The following is a 25,195-nucleotide window of genomic DNA, read 5'->3' as shown; positions in this document are numbered from 1 at the left end:
CGGCCCCGCAGCGGCCGGGCCGGCTGCCTTGGTGGGCGGGGCACCTCCCGCTGCCGCGTCGCGGCCGCGGACGCGCTCGGAAGCACACCGCGGGCCTCTGCCGCGCGCCTCGAAAGCGTCGCCGCTCTCGACGCGCGGAAGAGCCGGTCCCATGCGTCGGTCCGAGCGTCACGCACCCCCGTGCTCGGTCGCAGGCACCTACTCGACGCTGTGCACGTGCGCGCTGGCGCGAAGGGGGTGAGCTCTCGAGTCTCGCCAAAGCCACAAATGCTCGCTGCGCTCGCGCCCACGCACCCCAGCGTCCTCCACGCGGAGAAAATTGCGGCGCGCAAGAAGCTGGAAGAGCACGTCCAGATCAGCGCGGCAAAATCGCTCGGCAAGGCCCGGCGAGACGCATACCGCCGCGGCGGCAAGGACCGCGGACCGCTAATGGGATGCGATGCGGTGTGGGCTACGGAGTACCGACGCCGTGTCGCCGCCGCCGCCGCGGCGCTCGAAAAGCGGCAGGCCGATTGCCGCGCGTTACGAGCAACGCCGACGGGCGAGCTTGAGGCGCTGTTTGGCGAGGCCGTGCTGCAGCGCGATGCGGCTCGGCACGAGTACGTCACGCTCCTCGCTGCGGCGATGTCTGAGCACCGCGAACGCCGCATCGAGGAGCGGTTGCATGCCCTGCGCGAGGATCTGGCCAGCCTCGTGCCAGCCTCGTGCACGCCCCTCACTCCCCCGCCTGAGGCGGCCACAGTCCCGGAAGAGATCGGAGGGGCGAGGGGCGGCGATGGCGCGGCGGAGGAGAGCGTCGGTGCACAGGACCTCGACGCCGCCTCGCCATCTGCCGCCGACCCGTCCGCCCAGCTGGCGCCCGCCCTGCCCGTGGCCTCCGTCGCTGTCGGCCGGCGGCTGACGCTCGCGCTGCGTCTCGAGGCGATCCTGGGGCCCGGGCACGGCGGGGGCGAAGGTGGGGGCGGGGGTGGGGTCGGGGGCGAGGGCGAGGGCGAGGGCAAGGGCAAGGGCGAGGGCGAGGGCGAGGGCAAGGGCGAGGGCGAGGCTGCGGCCGTTGACTCACCCGCACCAAGCGGCGCGCGCGCTAGCCTCCTCCCCTCAACCCCACCCCGGCCGCCGGGGGCGTGTGAGGGGGGCGCCGTCGTCACTGCCTCGCACCTTGGCTCGCCCCTAGGCCTCCTCCCCTCGCTCGAGGCGTGGGCGGCGGAGCAGCCCCGGCACGTCGAGACGCCTTGGCCTCCCGCGCCGGCCGCGAACCGCGTCTCTTCACACCGGGGGGAGGCGTGAACAGGTACGAGGAGGAGCTGGCCTTCCTCCGGCCACACGCCGGCGCGGGGGAGATGTGGGGATGTGGCGAGATATGGGGACATAGGGGGACAGGCCCCCCAAAAAATATCCGGGGCCCCGGTTGCCCCCTTTTTTTCCGGGGGAAGGCCTTCCCCCCCCCCCCCCCCCGCCCCATCACCCCTCTTCTCTCCTCTCTCCCTCCGCCCCCACACCAAGCCCCGTGCCGCCTCTATATGGAGAGACTCTGTCTGGAGATCGCGGGCGAGAGCAGGAGAGCGCGCGTTCCGCTGCGTCGCCGCGACCCCCCCCGCAGGAGGAAAGTACCCCAGCCTCGCGCCGCTCCACGCCGCTAAGGAGGCGTGGGAGGGCGCCGCCGACGCGCTCGTGCTCGCCCGCTCGGCCACCAAGCTGCGCAAGCCGCCGCCCGGCGCGGCGGAAAAGGCGGAGGAGGCGCTGGCGTCGGCGCGCCGGCGTGTGTCGCGAGCCGCTGCGCCGCTGCGTCGGGTGATCTCACTGTCGGCTCACGGAGCGGGGACTGTAGGTGCAAGAGGCGGCGGCCGCGCTACGCGCCGAGCGCGCCGCACTCGACGAGGTGTGGCGGCGGATATATAGCCTTCCCCTTAACCGGAGACCTCGCGGGCAACCTCGGGTACATCTCGGGTTCATCTCGGGAGATCTCGGGTGCATCTCGGGAGAATCTCGGGTACATCTCGGGTGATCAGGTGGCCGAGCTCCACTTCCCGGAGCTGCCGCTGCGAATCCGCGCCGCCGGCTTCGATGTGAGCGAGGAGGAGATCGCGGAGGCGTTCGGGGCGGAGGGCCTCTAGCGGCGATGTGGTCTCCTGTAGTGCTAGTGTGGGCTTGGGGAGACGCAGACTACTCTAGAGTGTCGTTTTGCGGCAGGGGCCACACAGCAGCATCCACAAACCGGGCCGGGGGGCCGTCGCTCCGGCGTGGGTGCGTGCACGAATCGAGGAAGGTGTTAGTGCCAGTGCGCAGTGGCAGTGCGCGCCAGTGCCCAGTCCCGAGAGTGGAGAGAGAGAGCGTCCACTCCCGTGCCCCTAGTCTAGAGTACGCCTACGGCCTAGTGTGACGTGTCAGCACGTGTGAGAGCTGAGAGACAGTACCATGTTCAAACTCCGCACTTTAATTCGAACTTTCTCGCCTCGCCTCGTGGAGCTCGGGAGTAGTCAAGCAAGTGTGCGGGGTGGGCGGGAGGGCGCCTGGGAGCATTTTTTCGCATTTCCGAGGCGAGCGTGGGCCGTGGTGGGCCCCTCCGGGCCTCTCTCAGCAGCAGCGAGACACACAGCACGGAAAGTAGCGCGCGACAGAGCGCTGTTCTCGGCCCCCTGAGCGTATTGGGACGAGCCAGACTAGCATGCACACCGCACGACTTACCCACGCACACCCCGGTGACAATCTTGAGATCTCCCGACAATCTCCCCAAATCTCCTCCCGCTCTCGCGAGTAGCGCGGCGCAGCGGGGCGCGTTGATGTCGATGAATGCAGTGTACTCCTATTCGACACTCTCTAGCACCGGTAAACACACAGGCGTTGCTTACCGAGGTAGTAAAAATCTATGAATGCCTGCCGAAGTGTTGTCGCAATGGCGGCCAAGGAGTCCGTCCCAGCTCCAGGCCAGGACCAGCTCGCCGCTCGGTACCGCCAATTTGCGACTCCAGGCACAGTCGTCGCTAGCACAGTCGTCGCTATCTCACGCTTCTGATCTCGTCACAACAGGCGCCCTCGCCGAGTGCAACGTCCTCGCGGCCGCAAAGCCGTGCTGGCTCGCGCAGAGTCGGCGTCGCAAAGAACCTGAGAGCGCCGCGGCATGCTACGGTTGGCGACGTCCTCGGCGAGGCCATGGAGCTGCATAGCACGAGCGACGAGGGCCGCCGCGGGATAGCACGGACGCCGAGGATCGCTCTCCCGTGCAGCGCCGCAGCGGCTCGTCGGCGGCTCGTCGGCTGCGGCCTCGAACGGAGATCGCATGGAGGTCGAGGAACCTCCCTCTCTGAGCAGTGCTCCAGCGGAGCCTGCGCAGCAGCAGCAGCAGCAGCAAGCAAGCGTGCTCACGCTGGTGGCCGATCTCGAGAGGGAACCTCCTCTCGCCTACCGATCTCGAACTTTGAGTGCGAACAGCAGATCAAGACGGCGAAGACCGGCGTCCATCACTCCGTCTTTCGCAACCCTCTCACGCTCGAGGTCTACATGGCCGCCGCCCACCGAGACGGCGACAAGTTGTACGAGGCGAGCGACGACCTTTTTCGCTGGGCCGAGAGCGAGGAGAGGGCCGAGGTAGCTGCCAGGCGGGCGGAGCGCGCGAGCGGCGCGGCGCAGCTGCCGATGGCGGGCGAGATGGACGTAGACGGCGGTGACGACGACGACGACGACGACCCGGAGGCGGAAGAGGAGGCGGCGAAGGAGGCGGAGGCGGCGCGCCCAGAAGCAGGATGCTTTCCTGCTGCAGGGTGCAGGAGGCGCTGCAGGATCGCTCGCCGCTGCGCGATGCGGCTCGGGCGCCTCGACGCTCGGCCGCTCGGGCGGCGCGCTCGCCCCGGGCGAGTCTGCGCGGCCCGCGCGCGCAAGGCGCGCGCAAGCTGCTGCTGCTCCTGCTGCAGTGGCGGCTGCCTCCTTTTGCTCTTCGGCTGGTACGAGCCGGGCGGCGGAAGGCGGCGACGGGCGGCGGCTGGCAGCGTGGGCCGCGGCGGCGCGCGCTCGACAGGCGGATCGCGGCGCCCGCGAGGCGCGGGCCGCGGAGGTTGGCAGAGCCAAAGGCTCTGTCCTGTTGGAGGTTCCTGCTGGCGGCTCGCCGCCGGTGGTGGGCGGGGAGGGCGGCTGCCCTCGCTCGCTGCCTGATCCTGGACGTGCCCACGTCGTGACTGTCGGAGGTAATTTGCTCGAGCTCGTCTCGGGCGTGGCCGGCACTCCGTTCTCTTCTTTTGGTGAGGCCACGGGATTGGCGGCGGGCGGGGCGGCGGCCGTCGGAACGCCGGCGGGGGCGGTGCTCGAGCGAGCGGGCGCGAAGGCCGGGCGAGGCGGCGGGCGGCGGGCGGGGCGGCGGGCGAGGGGGCTGGCGTCGTGTGCGCGCCTCGGGGAGGCGGCGCGGGTGGCAGGCGCACGCGCGGGTGGGGATTGGGCGAGGGGCGGAGCCGGGAGCGGCTCGCGGGTTGGTCCGGCGTGGGGGGGGCGGGGCGGGGCGGGGCGGGGTGGATCGGGTCGGGTCCACGGGAGCCGCCTAAGCGACTCCTGCGAGGACGGCGAGGCACTTAGCTCCGTGCACTCGACCGCCCTCGCCAGCGAAAAAAGAACAACCCTACCCCTCGTTTCGTTTCTCTTTGTGCCCTTGTTTGTTTCTCTTGGCACCTTGGAGTGCTGGGGGGGGCGACAGGAGGAATGTGGCCCTGAGTTCTGTGTACGCCAACTCAGGGTGTGTGGCAGCCAGCTGGCTGTGTGTCTTGTGAGCTTGTTTGTGTCTGTGTGTCGCTCGTGCGTGTCGTCATCATCTGTCCCGCGTCCACCCATACCGCGTTGGTGTCCAGTCCGAGCCTGGCTGTTCTTCACCTTTCTACCTACCTACCTACTCTTTGTGCACAGTGCACAGCGTCTCTTTGCGAGTGGCCCAAAAAAGAGAAGTTTTCCAGTCCTTGGGTTGTCTGTTTCCTCGACCCGGCCCTAGCTTGGGATGTCCGTTTTATTTATTTTTTCATTGTCTGTTTCCTTTCTTACTAACGCAGGAACACACCACGGAAGCCTCCTACGCGACTCCTGCGAGGACGAGGGACTTCGCTCGTTCTCCGTGTGCACTCGACCGCCCTCTCAGAAGCTACGGTTAGCAGTGTGGATCGGCGACAGCAGCTCCCAGAGGTGGTGGGGCGGCTCCAGGTGGTGGGGCTCCAGGTGGTGGGGCTTCCGGTTTTTCCGGCAAGCCTTGTGGCACCGCTTCACCGCACATTTGAGCGTCGTCGTAATCACCTGCATATGCTGGGACTGTTGTGATGGAATAAGAGTAGCAGCGCGAAGCCTCTGGCTGATACCCATTGGCGTCGCAATCAAGACTATTGATGCCAATGTTCCAGGAGACTCTGCAAGGGTGTTCTCCATCGGTGTAAGGAAAGACTCCCTGGCGTGTGTGAGCCCAACCGACGTAATCACCAGGCAAGAACGGAACTTGTTGGGAGAACGTGTACTCCATGACGCCAACATTCGGTGTGTCGATCTCCTCCGTCTCTCCAATGTACTTAAACCCAGTTCGATATTGTCCCGGCTGCGTAGGTCGGTAGATGCGGAACCGGAACCCCTGGCTGCCAGGATTTTGCACGTAGAACCTCACGCTTCCCAGTTTCCCGGCTGCTGTGAACCCGCCTGCCGCACGGTCGACAAACTCAAAATTACTGCGTGTGTCGATGCTCGGTCTTTCTTTGATTTCCCAGCCCTTTTCCTCGCCTAATCCATCCGCCTCGGAGAGGCGGCGGCGCTGAGCCTCGGTGGAGGGGTCGGCGACGCGGTCGATGGACGAGGCGTCGACCACGTCGGTGGCTTTTGCAGGCGCGGGGGCGCCCCTGGCCGCGTTGAAGCGCGAAAAGGCAAACTCGGTCGCGTAAGGGCTCGCCACCTCGTAATCTGACACCGCGGCCCGCGGCCGGCTCCGCCTCGCCTCACCACTGACCGCCCTGCGGCCCCTGCGCAGGCGTTCCTTCGACCTCGCTCAAAGCAGCGCGTCGGGTCTGCTCCCTTGCCCCGTCACCCGCCGCCCCCTCGCCGGCCGCCTCTCCGCGCAATGATCGCTCGCCTGCTCGCCGCCGCAGCCGCGTGTCCCCGCGCCGCCACGCTTGCCCCCTCTCCTGACGCGCACCCCCCGCAGACGGCGCTCCGGGACAGACGGAGCAGCGACCGCGCCGCGGTCGCTGCTCCGCCCCTCCGTCGCGCGCGCCGCGCGCGCGCGCTCTTCCGCCGCTGCCGCCGCCGCTGCCGCCGCCGCCGCTCCGTCCTTCCCTCCGTGTGTCTCATGAGGGTATGAGAGAGAGAGAGATTTAACTACGGGGATCGGCTTCTTACACAGCCCTTCCCTGCAGCGAGCCCCCTCCAACCCACCCGCGCTAGGTCTCGGGGGACGCAGGGGTCAGCCCCGCGCGACCTCGGGAACTAGCCGGGGCAGTCGGAGAAGGGGCAACTCCGTGCACTGACGGTCGGCCGTCAGAAAACACGCCTGCGTGGCTCGGGTTACACCAATCCTCGCTACCCAACGCGGCCAAAGGATATCCACCTCGAGAACCTCGAGAGGCGGTCACACAAACACAGACACTTGCTTAGTCCTCGGTCCGAGCAGACTTTCTTTTCGTTTTCGCACTTGGCAACCACCACTCGCTCTCACAATGCTCTTCTGCGTGATGCCGGCCGCAGTCTCGCTCGTCTGCAAGACGCCCTCTCGTCCACTTCCGCGCCCGCTCGCCGCGGACGGCGACGGGGAGGCATCGTTCACGTATGACTCGGTGCAGCGGCGGCTGCCGCTCATCGTCGAGTCCGTCATCGACAAGAACAGCTACAGCGAGGCGCTCCAGGCGGACCTGCGCTCGCTCGCCGGCGAGATCGCCGCGGGCGAACCGCTCAAGCCGCTGGCCGCGCCTTCAGCAGAGTGGGAGGACGCGCTGGCGCCTCTCCTCGCCGCTGGCGACACTTGGCTGTCGGCACAAATCGTGCGCGAATGCCGGGATCAGTTATCCGACACAGCGTCATCCATGTACCAAGCCAGATGTGAAACTGAGTTGACCACTCTACAGCGCGCCATCCAGGGAACTCTTTTTATTTTTTCTCGCAGGAGCCGCGCAGTCCTTGGCTCGTTTGGGGCTTGGTTGGGTCTTATCGTCGTGGACTCTCGCTACAGCTCCTCCGTTTTCCGTCTCCTGACATGGATCATGGTAGATAGTGGCTGCCAGTTCGAGACTGGGGCCGAGCCAAACGGCAGAATTTGAACTTTGCCCTCATCAGCTGCCCTCATCACGCGCCGGCTGAGGTCTCGGGGAGATCCTCTTGGTTTTCTTTTTCAGCCATCGAGGATAAGAACAAACGCCAAGGCGAATGCTCTCGGGTCCATCGGACCCGCCGCCCCCCCTCCCCACCCGCGCGCCCTGCTGCTGCTGGTCTCCCTTTTGAGGAAAGTTTTGGGCGAGTTTTTCTTCTTTCTGCTGCCCGGAGATATCACAAATGATGAGCCCAAACCTCCCGGCCGACCTGGCGGTGGGCGACCTGGGCTCGCTGCGCGCCGTCCTGTCCGGGTGGGGGACGCGCGGCACGTCGCTCACGGCGCAGCTCGACGCGCGGCTCGACACCGAGAAGCAAGACACGCTCCTCACCTTGGCCGCTCGCCACGGGCAAGCCGAGGCGGTGCGGCTGCTGCTCGAAGCCGGCGCGAGCGTTGGGGTGACGACTGGCGGCCGCGGCGGCTCCGCGCTGTACATCGCGTGCCAGAACGGCAACCTCGAGTGCGCCCGGCTGCTCCTCGAGGCCAACGCGGCAGTCGATCAAGCCATGAAGGATGGCTCCACGCCGCTGACCATGGCGTGCCAGAACGGCCACGTCGAGATCGTCCGGCTGCTCCTCGAGGCTGGCGCGGCGGTCAAGCAAGCGACGAACCATGGCTTCACGCCGCTGTACATCGCGTGCCAGAACAACCACCTCGAGATCGTCCGGCTGCTCCTCGAGGCCAGCGCGGCGATCGACCAAGCGACGAACCATGGCTTCACGCCGCTGCGCGTCGCGAGCCAGAGTGGCCACCTCGAGATCGTCCGTCTGCTGTGCGTTGCTGGCGCAGCGGTCGGCCAAGCCGACAAGCAAGGCGCCACGCCGCTGCTCATGGCGTGCCAGGAGGGCCACCTCGAGTGCGCCCGGCTGCTCCTCAAGGCTGGCGCGGCGGTCAGCCGAACCAACGACGGCCGCGTCGCCCCGCTGCACACCGCGTGCCAGAAGAACCACCTCGAGGTCGTCCGGCTGCTACTCGAGGCTGGCGCAGTGGTCGACCAAGCCGCAGAGGACGGCGCCACACCGCTGTACATCGCGTGCTTTAACGGCCACCTCGAGATCGCCCGGCTGCTCCTCGAGGCCAGCGCGGCGGTCGGCCAAGCCGAGAAGCGAGGCGCCACGCCGCTGTTCATCGCGAGCCACAATGGCCACCTCGAGTGCGCCCGGCTGCTTCTCGCTGCTGGCGCAGCGGTCGACCAAGCCGAGGAGCGAGGCGCCACGCCGTTGCTCATCGCGTGCCAGAACGGCCACCTCGAGGTCGCCCGGCTGCTCCTCGAGGCCAGCGCGGCGGCCAACCAAGCCAAGCAGGATGGCGCCACGCCGCTGTTCATCGCGTGTCAGAACGGCCACCTCGAGATCGCCCGGCTGCTCCTCGCGTTTAGCGCGGCGGTCAGCCAAGCCAAGAAGAATGGCGTCACGCCGCTGTTCGTGGCGTGCCAGCGGGGCCAGCTCGAGTTCGCCCGGCTGCTCCTCGAGGCTGGCGCGGCAGTCAACCAAGCCGAGGAGGAGGGCGTCATGCCGATGAGCATGGCGTGCGCGGAGGGCCACCTCGAGGTCGTTCAGCTCCTCTCCTCCTACGGCGCCTCCCGCGCCGCAACGCTCCTCGGCACGTCGGAGGAGGCCGCAAGCCGCAGCGGCCACGCCGACCTCGCCGCTTGGCTGGTCGCCAGCCGCGGCTGGACGCCGCTCCAGCACCTCGAGGCGTGCCCGAGACTAGCGGCTGAAGAAGCGTGAGTGCATTGTCCTCACGCTCACTGTCCCTCCTCCCGCAGGCGCTCACCGTCGACCGGGCGCGGGCGCTGCTGCGCGGCGGCGCGGACTCTTCGGCCGGCGAGCCGTCGGCCCTCGAGCGGGCGCGCGTCCTCTGCTCGTGGGGCGAGTCGGATCCGACCGCTGCGGCCGTCGGCTCCACCGTCGCGATCCACTCTCTCGTCTCGCGGCCGTCGATGAATGGCAAGGTCGGCGTCGTCGTTTTCGCGAGCGCTTCGACGGGACGCTTCGGCGTGCGCGTGGCGGGCGAGGCCAAGGCCCTCGCTATGAGGCGCGCTATGGCCTCTCCCCCACTCGCCGGATCCTCTCTTTGGACACACCCCACGCCTCCGCCCATCCTCAGGCCGGCCAACCTGGAGCCAGAGGCCGCGGCGGTGGAGGCGGGCAGGCTCATCCTCAAGGCGGCGGAGTGGTCTCCGCAGTCGCACGAGCTCTTCCCGGAGGCGGCTCGCAAGCGGGCGGTCGAGGTGATGCGGCTGGGCTACCTGATCGCTTGGGACGAGGAGCGCTTCGATAGCCGCGAGGGAGCGGCTCCGGAGCTGGCGGACCTCTGGCGCAGCTTTGTGCTGCCAAGGGTGGTGGTGCGGCCCGCCGCAGGCGCACCGCGTTCCCCATGATACAGCAGAGCATGTCTTCCTCTGAGGCGAGCTGTAGCACTGGCACTAACACAGGTACACCACTGTGGTCAAGAAGAGCAACACAGCCCGCTCGCTCGCCAGTCCCGCCCGGCTCCATCCAGTCCGAGCGCCGTGGACGCGTGAGAGTGTGTCGGCAGCCTATCACGTTGTACGTGCCTCCCCGTGTTTTTTCTTCGCGGGGATCTGCCCCGCACCCCGCCGCCGGGGCTCTGCCCCGGACCCCGCTGGGGCTTCGCCCCAGACCCCACTTTTCACTACAGGGAATTATCTGATGCACATATTCGTGGCGCTACCCGTTGGTTTGGTCCGTCTGGCGCGGCAGCGGGACGTTAGCCGCCTCCGGCGGCAGGGGGGGGGGGGGCGACCCCAGGGGACGGAAACCGACCGGGGAGGAGCCGGGAGGGCGTCCCCCAAAGTTGCACAGGCAAAACCGTTTCAGACCGTACCAATAAGCAATATTTCAACTCTTGAGAGCTTGAGAACTTGCCTGATCTTGCCTGCAAGTTGACATGTCAAGTCTCTCTTGCCAGTTCGGTCGCGTCGGGGCCCTGTCTGCCCGGCGCTGTCTGCCGTCGACTGGCAAGCGCCTGCTAATGCGCGCCATGATCATGGCCAGCGCGCTTGCGGTCGCCGTGCGCGGCCAACGGGTGCACCCCAGCGCTCCGAAATGGTGCCCTCACCTCATGGCGAGTGCTGGCTCATCAGCTCATCAAGACCTGCTCGAGTACTGCGGATACCTCGTGAAGGCACACAGCATGGGCCTGGAAAAGAGTGCCATCGTCGTGGATGTCGGCACCGACCAAGGCACCGAGGCGCTCACGTCGCGCGGGTTCGGCCATCCGGTCATCACATTTGAGTGTCGAGGATCACAGGCGCAGCGCCTTCTACGATCGCCCTGGTTCAACAATGACACTGGCTTGCGCCTTGTGCACGCGTGTGTGACCGATCATGCCGGCCTGGGCTCGCTGCATCGCGCCGTCGACTCGAGTTCGATGCTGGAATCCTCGATACAGAACCCAGGCGCGGCGTGGAAGGCGAACCGAGAGCGACGGGCTGGTGAGGGGATTGAACCGGTGCCCGTGATGCGGCTCGACAGCGCGCTGGATGCCCGCTCCTTTGAGGCGCTCGGCTGGTCCGGACTTGCCGGCCGTCGCATCGGGTTCCTCAAGCTCGACGTGCAGGGTGTCGAGAAGACGGTACTGCGTGGCGCCGTCGAAACGTTGCGCAGGCACCGGCCGTTTATAGCCTTCGAGTACACGCTTTTGCCTGAGAGCGATCGCAATGGGACGACTCTCATCAATGAAGTGCTGCGCAACGCATTCCACGGTGGTGGCCATAGGCGCGTGCACTACTCCTGCGAGTGCGGCCGCAACGATTGCTTCTGCCACGCGCCTTGGGCATGAGCTTCTGGCCGATGGACGCGCGAGTTTTGCCGCCTGGCCGACGGGATTTAGCAGTTAGTTAGGTCTGTAGGTGTACTCTCTCTCTCTCTAGGTGTATTGTTGGCAAATCAAGTTAGTTAGGTCGGTGCAAAGCCATGCAAGGATATGGACGCATTGAGCTGGGGGGGTCACAGAGCGATCGGCTCCGACACGAGAGGCTCATAAGGGGTAGAGTGTTGGCGGCACAGATGCGCCGCGGGGAGCCGACCGTCACTGCTGCGACTGCGTCGTCGGCCGCGCCCGCGGGGCGCGGGCGGCCGAGCGCCCGAGCCTGTAGTCAAGGGTTGGGGCGGGGTTGCTCGGGTCGGGGGGGGGCGGGGTTGTGGGGTGGGGTGGGGATGTCGGGGTGGAGAGTGGGTGGGCGCCGGGGTGGGAGTGAGTGGTGTGACTGCTCCTGTGGTGCGGGCGACGGCTTCTGAGGAAGCCGTCGCCCGCGCCTCGCCTGTCGCGTGAATCGTGTCGTGCGACCGCCTTTTGTTGTAAAGAGAGAGAATTCTTGATACGAAACCACGACGACACACACCAGTCGACTCGCATCGGTTGCCTCCATGAACGGCGGAGCTATTCTCGCGCCCACACCACACCTGGCTCCAACGTGGACACGCCCATAGCTGGGGACACTACTAGGTCTCTCTCTCTCTCTCTCTCTCTCTTTTGTTGTAAAATATCAAAAAAAAAATTCTCGGGCGTGGGCTCGCCCGTGCCGCCGGAGACCTGCATTTTTAGCCAGCCGAGCCTGAAGCAGGCTGACTAAGTGGGCTAACCAGGTGGTGCAGCAGGGCTGGCGGAGATGCCCAACAGCCTCGTCTGGGCCGTCATCGGCATCGATCTCTTGCTCTTTGCCTGCCTCCTCCTCGCCGTGCTCTGGCGCCGGCGCCGCTCTGCTCATGCTCCTCCTCCTCCTCCGCCGCCGCAGCCGCAGCGCCGTGATTTCGTCATCGTGGACGTCAACAATGTGCGTGGTGGCCGGCGCTTTGACCGGGACGTCGACGAGGCGGTCGCCGGCCTCGTCTGGTGGGCCTCCAGTCTGCCTGGCCGGCCTGCTGTCGTGCTCGCGGTGGATCACGGACCCCAGGCGTGCACCTATGCGCTCGAGGGCACGCGCTGCCTCGTCTGCTTCGCCGGGCCGAACATGGAGGCGGACGACACCATTGTCTGCTCCACCTACTTTTGCGCGCGCCGCGCCGAGCCGGTGGTCCTCGTCTCGTCGGACTCGAACCTGCGGCTGCGCTGCGCCGCGGCCGTCGCCAACCCGCCCAAGGACGGGATCGCGCGGCCCGTCAAGCGCGGCGGCGGCCGCCTCTCCTACCTGCCTCGCGACGGTGCCAGCCTTCCGGCCGCAGGAGTCCTGCTCGCGCCTCGGCCCGGAGAGGGGGCGGAGCAGCTGCTGCTGCGCGACATCGTCGGACCGGCGCCCCTCTCGGCCAAGGCGAGCGCCGCCCTCCGGTACAGCCGCCGGGAGCGCTCCGGAATCAAGTCCGAGCTGACGTCGATGCGCGTCACGCAGGCCGAGACGCTCTTCCACCGCCTGGAGCAGTCTCGCTTCGCGAGCCTGGTGGCGGGCCCGGCGCCGCCGGACGCGGAGCCGCTCATCGCGCACGCCGCGTGGCTCAACGACTTGGAGGCGCTCGAGGCGACGCGGCGGCGGCTTGGGGCGGAGATGCGGGGGTACTGGGATGCGCAGGTGTTTCCGAAGTCCGAAAGAGTCGAGGCGGAATAAGCTAGGGAATACGTGTGTAAGTGACTATTACCTAAGTGTGACGACTGTCGTGTGTACTGTACTGTATCAGTTCGCTCGGCTCCACTCTTGGAAGTCAGAGAACCACCGCAACTCCAACCTACATGTACAACCTATAAGAGAGGGCCGCGTAGGCCAGGCTGCACCCGGCCACCAGCACTCCGACAGACAGGCTCCAGTAGACAGCGGCGACCGTGCCGAGCAGCCTGTTGCCCGCGCGGACAGTCCATTCAGCTGGCGGGGCGCGCTTCCACTTGCTCGCCATCGCTCGCATGAATGGCCCCTCGACGTATGTGGCAAAGGCAGCCGCGAGGATCCACAGAGAGAGAAGGAAAAATACGAGGTATGGTCCGAACTGGGGGTTGCCAACTTGCAGATTTGGCCCTTCCAGCATCAGCCACAGGTTGTGTGTCGGCTCCTGGAACACGTACACCTGCAGCGAGAGCGCGCCGACGGACGCCATCGCTCGCGATGAGAAGAAGGCGAGTAAGGGCCCCCCACCTGCACGCACGTCACCACCAACCCCACCACCACCGCCGCCGGCACAAACGGTTGCGCCCGTCGCCCTCTGCCTGCTCTGCTGGCAGTGAGCGGCCGATCCCAGCATGAAGGCGGCAAAGAGCGGCGACAGGCAGCTAGAGAAGGCGAGGCGGCCGGCGCAGACATCGTACACGCTCGCCGGCCCAGCTGGAGGCCAGCCGGCGGCGCGTCCGCACTCGACGTCGCCCCAACCGTGCGCGGCGATCGCCACGGCGGCGAGAATGGACCCGCTCGCGACCCACCGCCAGGGGAACCACTCGGCGGCGATCCCGTGCCGCAACAGCTGGGCGCACGCCGCGCCGAGCACAAAGTCAGGCAGGCGCACCACGGGCGAGACGTGAAAGAGCTTCTCGAGGCAGGGGTAGCCCGCGTCGGTGACGCCACTACCCGGCAGCCACGCGGGGATCCACTCGAGGGGCTCGCTCCCTCCCACGACGGAGCCGGCGAGCAGGAGCCACATGCCCGCATTGCTCACGACGCAACCGACCACCACTGCGCTGAGCTGCGCAAGGCTCGCATGCCGAAGCCGCGGCTGCATGGCCGGATAGAGCAGCCAGCAGCACGAGAGAGTCGAGATGGTCCAGCTGACGCTATTGTAATTCCCAAAGCTAGCCACCGTGCTCTGCGCCATCAGCACCTCCGGGAGCAGGCGCCTCCAGTGGAAAGGAATCGAAAGGTTGTGGATCCTGATTGAGAGCCTGAGCAGTGCGATGCCGAGAGCCAGGGCCGCATAGTAGGAGAGAGCGACGCGCGTGAAGCGCTTGCGCCAGAAGAGGAACCGCGCCTCCGGGTTAAAGTCTCGCTGCCCATAGGCATACGAGGTGACAAAGCCCGACAGGACGAGGAAGTACGAAACGGCTGCGTTGCCATGGGCCAGGAACCACCTGGCGTCGCCTCCCGAGTACACCTTTCTGCCATCCACCATCCTGGAGCTAGCATAGTGCTCCATTACCACCCACAGACTAGCTAGGCCGCGTGCACCGTCAAGGGGTGCAAGGTGCAGTCTTGCCGGCTTCGAGTTGCGAGGCTGTGGCACTGAGTTGCCATCACGGGTTGGCGACGACGGCGCACCTTTTCCGGCGTCGATCTGCACGGCGGAGTCCGAAACGGGCAAGTCGCTCGTCGCCGACATGTTCCGAGCGGCACCAGGGGTTTTCGGTCGTCCTCATCGTTCCACGTTCGGTCCATAATGGCGCTGTATTGGCTTCTGGCGTGTTTTCCGTTCCCCTTTCCGTTCCCCTTTCCAGCGCCCCGCGCCCCAGAGCTTTCGGAACCTGCCTGCTACCCCCGCGGCGTGGCGTTGGCGCTTGCTTGCTTGCTAGCAACACACACACACACACACACACACACACACACACACACAGAGAGAGAGAGAGAGAGAGAGAGAGAGAGAGAGAGAGAGAGAGAGAGAGAGAGAGAGAGAGAGAGAGAGAGAGAGAGAGAGAGAGAGAGTATCGCGCGCCTTGCTTGCGGGGGGGCGCGGAAAAAAAAGAGGAGGAACAACCTCTTAGAGAGAGAGAGAGAGAGAGAGAGAGAGAGAGAGAGAGAGAGAGAGAGAGAGAGAGAGAGAGAGAGAGAGAGAGAGATGAGTCTCGCTTCTCTATCACTTCTCTCGGCCCCCACAACGCACAAGACAGACAGCTGACGCCCCGACAAATCAGTCCCATGAGTTTCTATCCTCGCAAAAACTCACGCGATGTGTGCTCGCATTCACACCTAACATAGGCACGTGCGTTCCCTTCCTGCCCCCAAGCACTTAGAAAGAAAGAAAACAGACAACCCAAGGGAGGGATGGGTGGGAGGACGGCACGCCGCCACCACACAGGGATTTTAAGGAGAGGGGTGTGGTGCTAGCCGTCGCCCACCCTCGGGCGTCTACCACTTCCTACAGTATCTCTCTTCGCAGTTTCTCACCAAGCACTTGGAGTACTCGGGGCCCGAAGCAGAAGTTCTTTGTACGTGGGTAAAACGTTCCGTAACGAACCCCCTCAGCCAACAAATGGCGAGCGGGCAAGATATCACCCTCGCTGACGACAGCGAACTTCCGCCAGCGCCGCCCGTGCCGCCGCCGCCTTCACCGGAAGAGGAGGAGGCGCGCCGATTGACCAAGGCAGTGTTCTCCATGTACGACGCTGGAGGCACCGAGACAGTTGACGCGCATCATGTCGGTGACATGGTGCGGCAGCTGGGCATTTTCCCGAGCAGCGCGGATCTGCAGAACATTAAACTCGAGCTGCTAGAGCATGGTGGGGAATCCACGCTGACGTACGAGCGATGGGAAGGGGTTATGAGCGGCCTGATCCTGAGCAGGCGCTATCCACGCGACTCGGAGGAGGTGTCACGCGTGTCTGCCGGCCACACGCCACACAGAGGGGCACGAGAGGCCCGGTGTAACTCAGGTGCTGCAGCGAGCCTTTCGCGCGATCGACACCAAGGGCGAGGGCTACCTGAATCCTGAGTCTCTCCGGAAGCTCCTCACTTTGCGCGGCGACAAGCTGTCTGAGGCGCGAGGCGCGGAGTGCGAGGGGAGCACAACCATCATGCTGTGACGCCCCCCCCCCCCGCGCCCTTTAAAGGAGGAGGTTGAGGAGTTCATGCGCTATGCCGTCGACTCGGAGACCGGGAGGATATTCTACAACGAGTATGCCGCCGCTGTGGGTCCTTAGCCTTCCCGTCGCTGTCCACCCCTTGCCGCTGATCAGGCCGTTAGGGTTCTCGTACTTGCATGGGAAGAAGGAGCTCGAGTGCACGTGCACCAGCGCTCGAAAGTCGTAGCAGCCCGTGACGTCGCTGCGGCCGTTGAAGCAGGGGGGCGATAAGTTTGGTTGTAAGCGTTTGGTTGCGTAGCTCCAAGCCATCGAGATAAGTCACCCACAAGCTGTTGACCGAGAAGAATCGTGTAACACCCATGCACACTTGCAATGTTCAAGCCTCTCGTGAGCGCTACGGCTTGACACGCGTGTGTGTAGCTGTAGCTGTAGCTGTAGCTGTATAGGGTGTAGTGATGAAAATGAGGCACGAGGGCGACGCACTTCGTACGCTACGAGGAGATACAATTAGGCAAGGCAGCTGCGCAGGTGATGGTCCTGTTTGCAGAGAGGGGAGTCAAGGAAGGCCAAGAAATCACATGGTCATATGGGGACTCATACAGGAGCCACCGCAAGGAGATGGGATACAGGGCGGGGACCAGGGCGGATCCGAACGCAATAACACCCCAGCAAGCGCGGACGGCATTCGCGAGATACTGCAAAAAGATAGACGTGACGAAGGAGGAGCTAGCGTGGAACTTTGGATGCATATCGGCAAGCCAAAATAACGAGCAGGAGGCTGTCCTGGTGCGTGAGCTAATCCTGAGCAACAATAAGCGACTGTACCACGGAGCACAGAGCGCAGCAGACAGGACGGCGGCGACGGCGGACATGGCAGAGACGAGTGTGAAACAAAGGGCGGCGGGCATGGAGGGCGGTAGCGACGGGGATGGAGACGGTGACGGTGGCGAGGGAGAGGAAGGGGGTCCATTAACACCAGATAGCGAGAGGGGCAGGGAGGAAAGGGGGAGAGAGGAAGCCAACGCGACGTGCGCAGAGGATGAGGATATAATCTGGGACGACGCAGCGGAGGGGATAGGCGAGGGAATCGAGGGACCGGAGGGCTTTCGCGACAGCGACGATGACGACGAAGAAAGGGGAGGGGACGGAGGGGCGACACGCAGGAGGAGCGAAATCGCTAACGGCCCGAGCAGAGAGGGCGACGGCGGGGCACGAGGGAACAACGGAGACGCTACCGATGACGCGAACCGAGGCACGGACGCCGGCGGGGACGGGGAGGGCGACAGCGACGTCGAGGTTGACGCAACCGTATCGAGAGCGCCACCCAAAAAGGGGCGGACAGCCATGGAGGTCACCGAATGGAGGGCGAACGGCACGATGCGAAAAGGCAGGGCGAGGCGGATGGAGAAAGAAGTGCCGAGAAGGCCATGGTGGAGGGGAGGGACGGGAGGACGAAAGAAGGGCGAGGAGGACGAGCGGCCCGCACAGACCGCGAGCAGACAGCGCCTGCTGGCCATTTCGAGACATTCGCCAAGAACGCTAGCTACATGGGAGGGCTTCGTGAAGGATGGATTGAAAAACATTCGAACAAAGAAGAGGCGACGGGAGGAACCGGCGGAGGATGCAGTGACGTGACACACACACACACACACACACACACACACACACACACACACACACACACACACACACACACACACACACACACACACACACACACACACACACACACACACACACACACACCCCGCTCACCCACGCGCACTGGGCCTTGCACTTTGAATGCCGTGGGGCTCCTGTCGTCAGACGTGGAGACGCGAGGGTTGCCCCCCCTTGCCCCACCACCTCGTGTGTGTGGAGAAGTTTACCTTACCTTACCTTACCTTATGAAAAGAGATGTTTATGTTCATGTTTATGTATTATGACACGCGTCGTGTCGTGGGGGTGTATCTACGATTATCAGAGGAGTACCCCACCCTGGCCACATGCTATAGTAGACAGAATCTACGTGCGCTGCTCTTCGCTGTGCCGGCTGCCCGGCTGCCCGCGAGAAAACAGGCTCGAAGGTTATCCATTCCCAAGCTCACGCATTTGTTTGCCATGCGCAGCTGCCCGCCGTCGTCCGAGGGTCGTCATCATGTGCTCCACCTCGTCGAGAACCGTGAGCCAACGGCTCGAATTGATGGCGATCTCCATCCTCGCGTCGTTGAAATCGTACACTACCTTTTGACGCATGTGCCATTGGACGCCCCTGTCATCGGATCTGCTCCTCCCTCGTTGTATCCACCAGATGTTCCCTTGGGCCAGACTCCGTATGTCACACGAGCGCCAACATAGGCAACGCCGGAAGAGATAAAAAGAAGAGAGTAACCAGCGCCGTCGAATGTGTGTGCAAAGCGGGGCACCGAATGCGTCGGCACACTGTGTCCGGTGGCTCCACAGCCCACTGCTTGTTCACACCAGCGCGTGCCGTTCATGCGGGCACGCACCGAATCGACAAGTGACTGCTGGCCATGCCAGCGGCGCGTGGTTTTGCCATGGCTAGCAAGGCCGTGGACACCAATGAGCACGGTGTCCGGCGCTGCGCGAAGCGGGATGTCACAATAAGCGTAGACCCTATCACGATACAGGGATGCGCCTCGCGAGTCTCCCGCAAAGGCAAACCCTTTTTGCAGCATCAGGTCGAAGCAGACGGAGCTAGCGCCTGCCCAAGGCGCCTCGTGCCCAAAATCCTCTTTGTGTGGCAGGGCGCCTTGCTGCAGAAAAGCCACGTGAACGGGCGGCTTGGTGCCTTGGACGAGCGCCTCTATAGACGCACGGCGGTGAGCGAAGCCGCCATGACTGTGTGGTACCCTGTGACCAAACCCATCCTGAATACCATGGCTGATATTGCCGGTGGCCAATGCGCCGTCGTCAATGAGAACCGTCGAGATCACAAACGATCGGTCGGTGCGCTTCGCGGAAGCCTGCTCGGCGAGGATGTGTGCAAAGAAGACGAGGTCCTTGACGGCGTGCCCGACATTGATGTTGGCGTGCAGCTCGGGTAGTAGCACTGCAACACCTGGGATGCGTCGGCGCGGCGCTTCTGCCGATCCGAGAGGTATTCGACGACAGTATTTGAACGGCGGCGCCGCCGATATGATGTCAACCCAGTGCTCACGAGTGGGATCGGGCAGAAAAGCGCCGGCAAAGGGTGCACTGAACGTACAGCCGAAACGCGTGAGATTTGGAGCGCAGCCTGTGTAGCGGTTGAAGTCCAGGTTGGCGCTCTCCCCAAGTGCAAGCACAGAACCTTGACGAGACGCGACGTTCCGGCGCAGCGTGAAGTGCGCCGGAGACGTGCCTGGTGCCAACGGCGTGCCCTTTGCGGCAAGCCTCGCCAGCTTCGAGCAAGGGTCTAACATTTGTGAGCGGCGGCGGAAAGAACTCCAGTTCCCAGTGTCGCGAAAGAGTTTATGCGACAACCAGATGCCGTCGGACTGACCACGCCGCCAGTACTGTCTCGGTGTAGGATTTCTCAAATCGATGCATGAACGAGTAGAGCCAATACCATGGAAAGATGGCAGTACGGTAGCAACTGTTGGCGCACCCTCAATGGCAGCAAACTGTAAGAGTCCGGAGAGATCAGTGCCGTCAAAGTCCTGGAGAGCGGCGGAATGTGCGACACCACTTATCACCGGCATCGGATTCGCCGTGCGTTACTTTCGTGTCCAAAGCAAGCCGCGCGCAACCGGCCGACGCGAGCCCGAGGCCCTCAGGGCTGTCGCATTAGTCCGTCACTGCCGTCAAGGCGGCCGCGACGACCGCCTGCATCCGCTCTGCAAGCCAGCACGTGCCGTTGACCCACTCGGCGACGCAGTTTCGGCCGACGTGAAGGCGCTGAAGGGCGACTGATAGGTGAGAATGGCGAGGTTCACATTCACGGAAGCGAGCGCTGGCAGTAGTAGCGACAGCATGGATGGCGGGGCGCTGCGATGACGCGACCAAAGCAAGCGACGTGCCGGCAAGGTCAAGCGAGGGCGTCTCCTCCATTCTGACACGCCTTGTTTCTCTTCTTTTCTCCCGATGTCCCTCTCCTCCCCCGGTTTGAGGCAGCCGGCGGGCTTAGCCAATCTCGCGTTTTCTTTGATACGTGAATTTTTTCTTCTGACTGCCTTCGTTCGCCAGACGGCCGCCTTCGCTGCCTCATGGTCGCACTCTCCTTCGCCGCCTCGTTCGGCTCGCACATGGTACTTCAGCAGGCGCCAGCGCGTGCATCGCTGTGGGGCTTCGCGCCGGCGAGCGCCACTGCCGTGGCAATCGAGCTTGCCGCCGACGCTGCATCGACACCCATCGCCGTCAACAACTTCACCGCTCAAGCTTCGCTGGCGCGCTTCAACGCGACCGCCCTGGTTTGGTCCGTCCTACTGCCAGCCGTGGCAGCGCAGAAGCGGCCCGACGGCTCCGCGGTGCAGTACAGCGTCACGGCGAGGATGGGTTCGGAAGCTCACGCCACACTCCTCGACGTCCTCTTTGGCGAGGTCTGGCTCTGCTCTGGCCAGTCCAACATGGCCTTCCTCGTCGAGAACTCGTTTGGCGGCGCAGACCTGGTGCAAGACGCAAATAACCACCCCGAGATCCGGCTCTTCACCACGCGCAAACTCACGGCGCAGAGGCCGCTGCAGGAGCTCGGCGAGAGCACCAACAGGGGCGACTGGGTGGACGGAGTCGAGCTGCCGTGGTCGGTGGCGAGCAACGTCTCCATCTCGATGAACGCCCCCCGCGCCGGCGGAGCGAATGACGACAACTGGCTGTACATGTCCGCGGTCTGCTACCTGTTTGGCAGGGCGCTGCAGGCGGCCAGGAAGACCCCGATCGGCCTCATCAGCACGAACTGGGGCGGGACGGCAATACAAGACTGGATGCCGCCCGCCGCCCTGGACGACTGCAGGCACGTGTCGGCCGATGCGGCGGCCGAGTCACTGGCGGCGGAGGGCGGCGGGGCGGAGGGCGGCGGGACGGAGGGCGGCGGGGCGGAGGGCGGCGAGGCGGAGGGCGGAGAGGGTGGCGTCCGCGCCGCCGCGAACCTCTCCACCTGCCTTCCCTGCTGCGAGGAGCCGCTGCCGGGGCAGTTGTGCTGCTGCCCCCCGCCTGGCTGCGCGATCCCGCCGTCGTGCCCGCCGCCGCCGGCACTGGCAGAGGGAGCGGGGTCGGGATCATCGCTGGCAGAAGAGGGGGCAAGGATATTGGCAGAGGGTGTGGCGGCATCGCGCGTGGCGACGCACCTATACAACGCGATGGTCTCGCCGCTGCGGAACGTCACGCTCGCTGGCGTGGTCTGGTACCAAGGCGAGTCGAATGGCGGCGCTCCCGTCCCGTACGCCTGCCAGCTGCCCGCGCTGGTCAAGCGGTGGCGGGAGGGCTGGGGAGGCTGGCGGCGACACGACCACGGCTTCGCCTTCGGTGTGGTGCAGCTGGCGGGCGACGTCGACGAGAAGGCGCCGATCGCGCTGCCGATCTTCCGCTGGCTGGGCCAGACGCAGGGCTTCGGCTCGCTGCCCAACACCAAGATGCCAAACACCTTCCTGGCGAGCGCGTTCGACCTCGGCGACGCGGCGTCCCCGTTTGGGTCCGTCCATTCCCGCCACAAGAAGGAGGTTGGCGAACGGCTCGCCCTCGCTGCGAGGCGCTGGGCGTACCGGGAGCCCTCCATCACAGCGGGGCCCATCCTGCAGAGCGCGGTCGCCGACGCCGGACGCCGGCGCGTCGTGCTCACCTTTCGGGAGGTTGGCCCATCCGGCCTCGTGCTCTCACGCATGAACACATCGAGGGTGAGGCCCGGCCCTCGACCCCGCCGCCAGCGCGTGAACGCACCGCCACCCTCATACCCTCTCACCCTCTCACCCTCTCACCCTCTCACCCTCATCCTCATCCTCCCACCCCCCCACCCTCTCTCCCACCCTCCCACCCTCTGTCCCACCCCCGCCCGCTCACCCTCTCAGCCTCGCGACCCTCATAAGGCGCACAACATGACCAACTGGGACGGCACCACGCCGTTCGAGGTGTGCGCCGACGGAGCGGGCGCGGCGTGCGGCGCGATGAGCACGTCGTTCGACGGCGCTTGGTCGCTCGCTCCGAGAACCAGCCTCGGCGCCGACGGCAAGAGCATCGTCCTGAGCGGCTTTGCGGACGGCGGCAGCGGCCGGGGCCGCGGAGGGCGTGCAGAGTTCCCACCCGCGGCGGTGAGGTTTGCATGGCGGGCTTACCCGTGCGAGGTGCTCGGATGCGGCGTGTACACTGTGGTGGGGGGCGTCCTGCTCCCACCGGCGCCCTTTCACAGCGCGGTGGAGGTGTCGACGAAGTTGGCGCTCCCGCCCTCCCCGTTTTTGCGCGCTCGCGCCGAGTAGCCCGCTCTCGCAATTACCGGTACCGCGTAATCGCGTCCTCAAGTACGTTCTTCGAAAACCTACTGTCCCGCGAACGCGTGACGCCTGACGCGTTTTTGCACGGGCAGGTGCCAGGTGGTAGCAGGCGCGCAGCTTGAACGGCTTTCCAGCCCACCCCACGTGGTCAACCTCTGCCGCTCGCGTCGCCACCGCCTCGCCCGTCGCCTCCAGCTCGATCTCAAGCCTGGCGAGCGCCGCCTCTCCCTTCTCCAGCGCATCTGTCTGCCAGCCGACGCCGGTGAAGAAGACCCGGCCAGCCGGCAAGTCTGCCCCGTTACGCTCGGCTCCCGCCGGAAAGTCGAGGTGAAACTTCGCCAACTTGGCGCCAAAGACCGCATTGTTGGAGATCCACGCCCACGCTCCGGCCGTGACTGGCACCTGTTGATCATGATTACCAGTCACTAACTACTAACTATTAATTGACTCGTCGCGCGCAGCATGTTGAGCACCTCGCACAGGCCGTCGGCGGTGACGAAGCGGCCAGATGCGAGAGGAGTGAGGCGCCGCTGCTGACCGTGCGGGCCCAGCAGATCCTCACGGCCGCTCTCAATCGGCTCGCCCTCATCAAACCGTGCCTCGATGCTGAAGCGAAGCCTCGAGTCTTCGACGGTCCATTCGCCGCGAGGGTAGAGACCATCCTGTCGGCCCGCACATATCTGGATCGTCCAGGTCGTGCCTGCCAGAGTGGCTGCTGAGGCGGGCGGGGCTCGAGGCAGCCCTAGTGCGCGAGGCGTCGTGACGGCCGAGACTGTCTGCCAGAACAAAGGTACCATGGCCTTTATCGTGCCATGTCGGTGTCCTCTTGGCTGGACACACGGGCACACCGTTATTTTTTGTTTTTGAGAGCGCCTTCGTTGTTAATATGTGCCTCGCCGGCCGGAGAGATTGCTGGAGGTAGAGCAAGCCTGCTCTAGCCTCGCATGTCACTTCCTGTCGTCTGTTGTGTCGTTGTGCCTTTGTTTGTTTCTCTTGGCACCGTGGAGTGCTGGGGGGGGCGACAGGGAGGATATGGCCTTGAGTTATGTGTACGCCAACTCAGGGTGTGTGGCAGCCCGCTGGCTGTGTGTCTTGTGAGCCTGTTTGTGTCTGTGTGTCGCTCGTGCGTGCCGTCATCATCTGTCTAGCGTCCACCCATACCGCGTTGGTGTCCAGTCCGAGCCTGGCTGTTCTTCACCTTTCTACCTACCTACCTGTTAATAATAATACAGACGGATGGACACTTGCTGTAGCCACATGGCACGCACACACTCACACCGCACCGCACCCCGCACCCGCGCCCCCCCCCGCCTCGCCTGTGTTGGAAGGAGATGGGAAGATGGAACAGCCCGAGGAAACGAGCGAACAAACACGTATGGGAGGTTGAAGTTGTGCACCACGCTGCCCGGCGTTTCTCACTTTCCGGGACAGCCCCGCCCTTGTGAGGCAGGAAAGTGGCGGCTACCCCGTACGCACTGTTGGGCTACGACCCCCTCGCCGACCGTCCAGACTCCCCCTCCCCTTCTCCAACCCCGACGAGCCGACGAATGGTTGAGCCTCTGACCTTGCGCGTCCCCGTCCCCCGCCACCCCTCACTGACCCTTCTGACACACCCCGGACACGCACATACAAGACAAACCCGGCGTCCTGCTCTCAAAAGAAAAGAAAAAATGGGAAGGAGGAGACCAGCGGGGGAGACTCCCCGCCTATGCAACACCCCAGAGCCGCCTATGCAACTCCCGGGGGAGACTCCCCGCCTATGCAACACTCACTCACGTCTCTCTCACAACGAAGGAGACGGCGCTGTGCAGCTCAGCAGCAAATCAGCATGAGCGAGGTCTTGAACGCCTGGCTCAACTCTGTCTGCTCTGCCTGGCTGTGCATGTAATTCCCGTGGTGATGGTGATGGGGGGCCGACGTGGCCGTCCGAAATTCCGCCGTGATCACGTCGCCTTCCGAAAGCGCGATGAGCTTCTGCACGACGCAGGATTGCGAGTCTTGCTGGCCCTGGGCATCCGAGGCCAGAAAAGTCCCCCCCACGACGGCGTCGTTGAGCTTGATGGCGACGCGAGGGACGGTCGCGCCAACGTCCAGTTGTACCCGACCTGCAGGTGCGCCTGAAGGGTAAGCATGACGTTCGCGTCGGCTTTGATCTTGATGCTGCCGTCGTCGCCGACGTCGGCGAGCTCGGAGGCCTTTGAGGCCCACACGAAGCGCCGAGACCAGCCGCCAGAGTTGATGGGCGTCGCCATCGAGGCCGCCTCGAGCACGACTGAGCCCTGGCCTCGACACCTCGACACCAAACCTCGACACCAACTCGACACCAACTCGACACCTCGACACCCCATGCCAACTCGACCAACTCGACACCCCTCGACACCCCTCGACACCCCTCGACACCCCTCGACACCATCTAGGCTGAAACCATGCTCGACCGTGTCAAGGTGCCAAACTCGACACCTCGACACCCCTCGACACCCCTCGACACCCCTCGACACCCCTCGACACCGCTCGACACCGCTCGACACCGCTCGACACCTCTGATGATCCTAACACAGCAGAGATGTAGACCCATTGGAGTCAGAGTTAGAAATCAGGGTTGCAGCAGCAATCAAACTTGGCTGGCAGTACTTTCATCCCTGAGTTGCAGCCTCTCAAGTTCTAGCTCAAGTTGCAGCTCAGTTGCACCCCTGTTGATGCAGCAAACATGGCAGTACTCAGGTAGCCCTCAGGTGCTGCACAGCACCTTGTACAGTGGCAATGAATCCTCACACCAGTGAGCTTGTGCCATGAGTGCAGACCTGTGGTCCAT

At 64.7% G+C, this 25,195-nt stretch overlaps 8 protein-coding genes across 8 annotated transcripts in view; 7 read left to right on the top strand and 1 right to left on the bottom strand.

Annotated features, from left to right (window-relative positions):
• EMIHUDRAFT_437742 (hypothetical protein) overlaps positions 1-2,441 on the top strand; it is a 2,499-nt gene extending 58 nt beyond the window's left edge. Inside the window, exons 2-7 of the mRNA XM_005763281.1 lie at positions 195-1,075; positions 1,175-1,217; positions 1,292-1,329; positions 1,601-1,749; positions 1,829-1,879; positions 2,010-2,441. Coding sequence (XP_005763338.1) covers positions 268-1,075; positions 1,175-1,217; positions 1,292-1,329; positions 1,601-1,749; positions 1,829-1,879; positions 2,010-2,114 — 1,194 coding nt within the window. The 5' untranslated portion in view covers positions 195-267 and the 3' untranslated portion in view covers positions 2,115-2,441. The remainder of the gene's footprint in view (positions 1-194; positions 1,076-1,174; positions 1,218-1,291; positions 1,330-1,600; positions 1,750-1,828; positions 1,880-2,009) is intronic.
• A 620-nt stretch (positions 2,442-3,061) lies between these two features.
• EMIHUDRAFT_358006 (hypothetical protein) lies at positions 3,062-4,239 on the top strand. Its single transcript, XM_005763280.1, has one exon. The coding sequence runs from the start codon at positions 3,499-3,501 to the stop codon at positions 4,144-4,146; it is 648 nt and encodes a 215-aa protein (XP_005763337.1). The 5' UTR covers positions 3,062-3,498; the 3' UTR covers positions 4,147-4,239.
• A 2,423-nt stretch (positions 4,240-6,662) lies between these two features.
• On the top strand, positions 6,663-9,985 carry EMIHUDRAFT_215189 (hypothetical protein; the record flags this gene model as incomplete). Its single annotated transcript, XM_005763279.1, has 4 exons — positions 6,663-7,027; positions 7,106-7,205; positions 9,078-9,656; positions 9,974-9,985. 4 exons carry the CDS (start codon positions 6,663-6,665, stop codon positions 9,983-9,985), a joined length of 1,056 nt encoding a protein of 351 aa, XP_005763336.1.
• Positions 9,986-10,222: 237 nt separating this feature from the next.
• Positions 10,223-11,116, top strand: EMIHUDRAFT_215188 (hypothetical protein; the record flags this gene model as incomplete). The annotated part of the gene is made up of 1 exon (XM_005763278.1): positions 10,223-11,116. The coding sequence occupies one exon, from the start codon at positions 10,223-10,225 to the stop codon at positions 11,114-11,116; it is 894 nt and encodes a 297-aa protein (XP_005763335.1).
• An 829-nt stretch (positions 11,117-11,945) lies between these two features.
• Positions 11,946-12,875, top strand: EMIHUDRAFT_215187 (hypothetical protein; the record flags this gene model as incomplete). The annotated part of the gene is made up of 1 exon (XM_005763277.1): positions 11,946-12,875. One exon carries the CDS (start codon positions 11,946-11,948, stop codon positions 12,873-12,875), a length of 930 nt encoding a protein of 309 aa, XP_005763334.1.
• Positions 12,876-13,116: 241 nt separating this feature from the next.
• Positions 13,117-13,356, bottom strand: EMIHUDRAFT_358005 (hypothetical protein; the record flags this gene model as incomplete). Its single annotated transcript, XM_005763276.1, has 1 exon — positions 13,117-13,356. A coding segment is annotated over one exon (240 nt), but the record flags the coding sequence as incomplete, so codon positions are not given.
• A 2,076-nt stretch (positions 13,357-15,432) lies between these two features.
• Positions 15,433-16,208, top strand: EMIHUDRAFT_215185 (hypothetical protein; the record flags this gene model as incomplete). Its single annotated transcript, XM_005763275.1, has 3 exons — positions 15,433-15,768; positions 15,842-15,978; positions 16,052-16,208. 3 exons carry the CDS (start codon positions 15,433-15,435, stop codon positions 16,206-16,208), a joined length of 630 nt encoding a protein of 209 aa, XP_005763332.1.
• Positions 16,209-20,169: 3,961 nt separating this feature from the next.
• On the top strand, positions 20,170-24,584 carry EMIHUDRAFT_104986 (hypothetical protein; the record flags this gene model as incomplete). Its single annotated transcript, XM_005763274.1, has 3 exons — positions 20,170-21,792; positions 21,982-22,203; positions 24,495-24,584. 3 exons carry the CDS (start codon positions 20,170-20,172, stop codon positions 24,582-24,584), a joined length of 1,935 nt encoding a protein of 644 aa, XP_005763331.1.
• Between the last annotated feature and the right edge of the window lie 611 nt (positions 24,585-25,195).

This window comes from Emiliania huxleyi, assembly GCF_000372725.1.
Source record: "Emiliania huxleyi CCMP1516 unplaced genomic scaffold EMIHUscaffold_64, whole genome shotgun sequence".
In the NCBI taxonomy this organism is placed as follows: Eukaryota; Haptophyta; order Isochrysidales; family Noelaerhabdaceae; genus Emiliania; species Emiliania huxleyi.
Note: the sequence above shows the minus strand (reverse complement) of the source record. Positions and strands in the feature narration are given on the sequence as shown.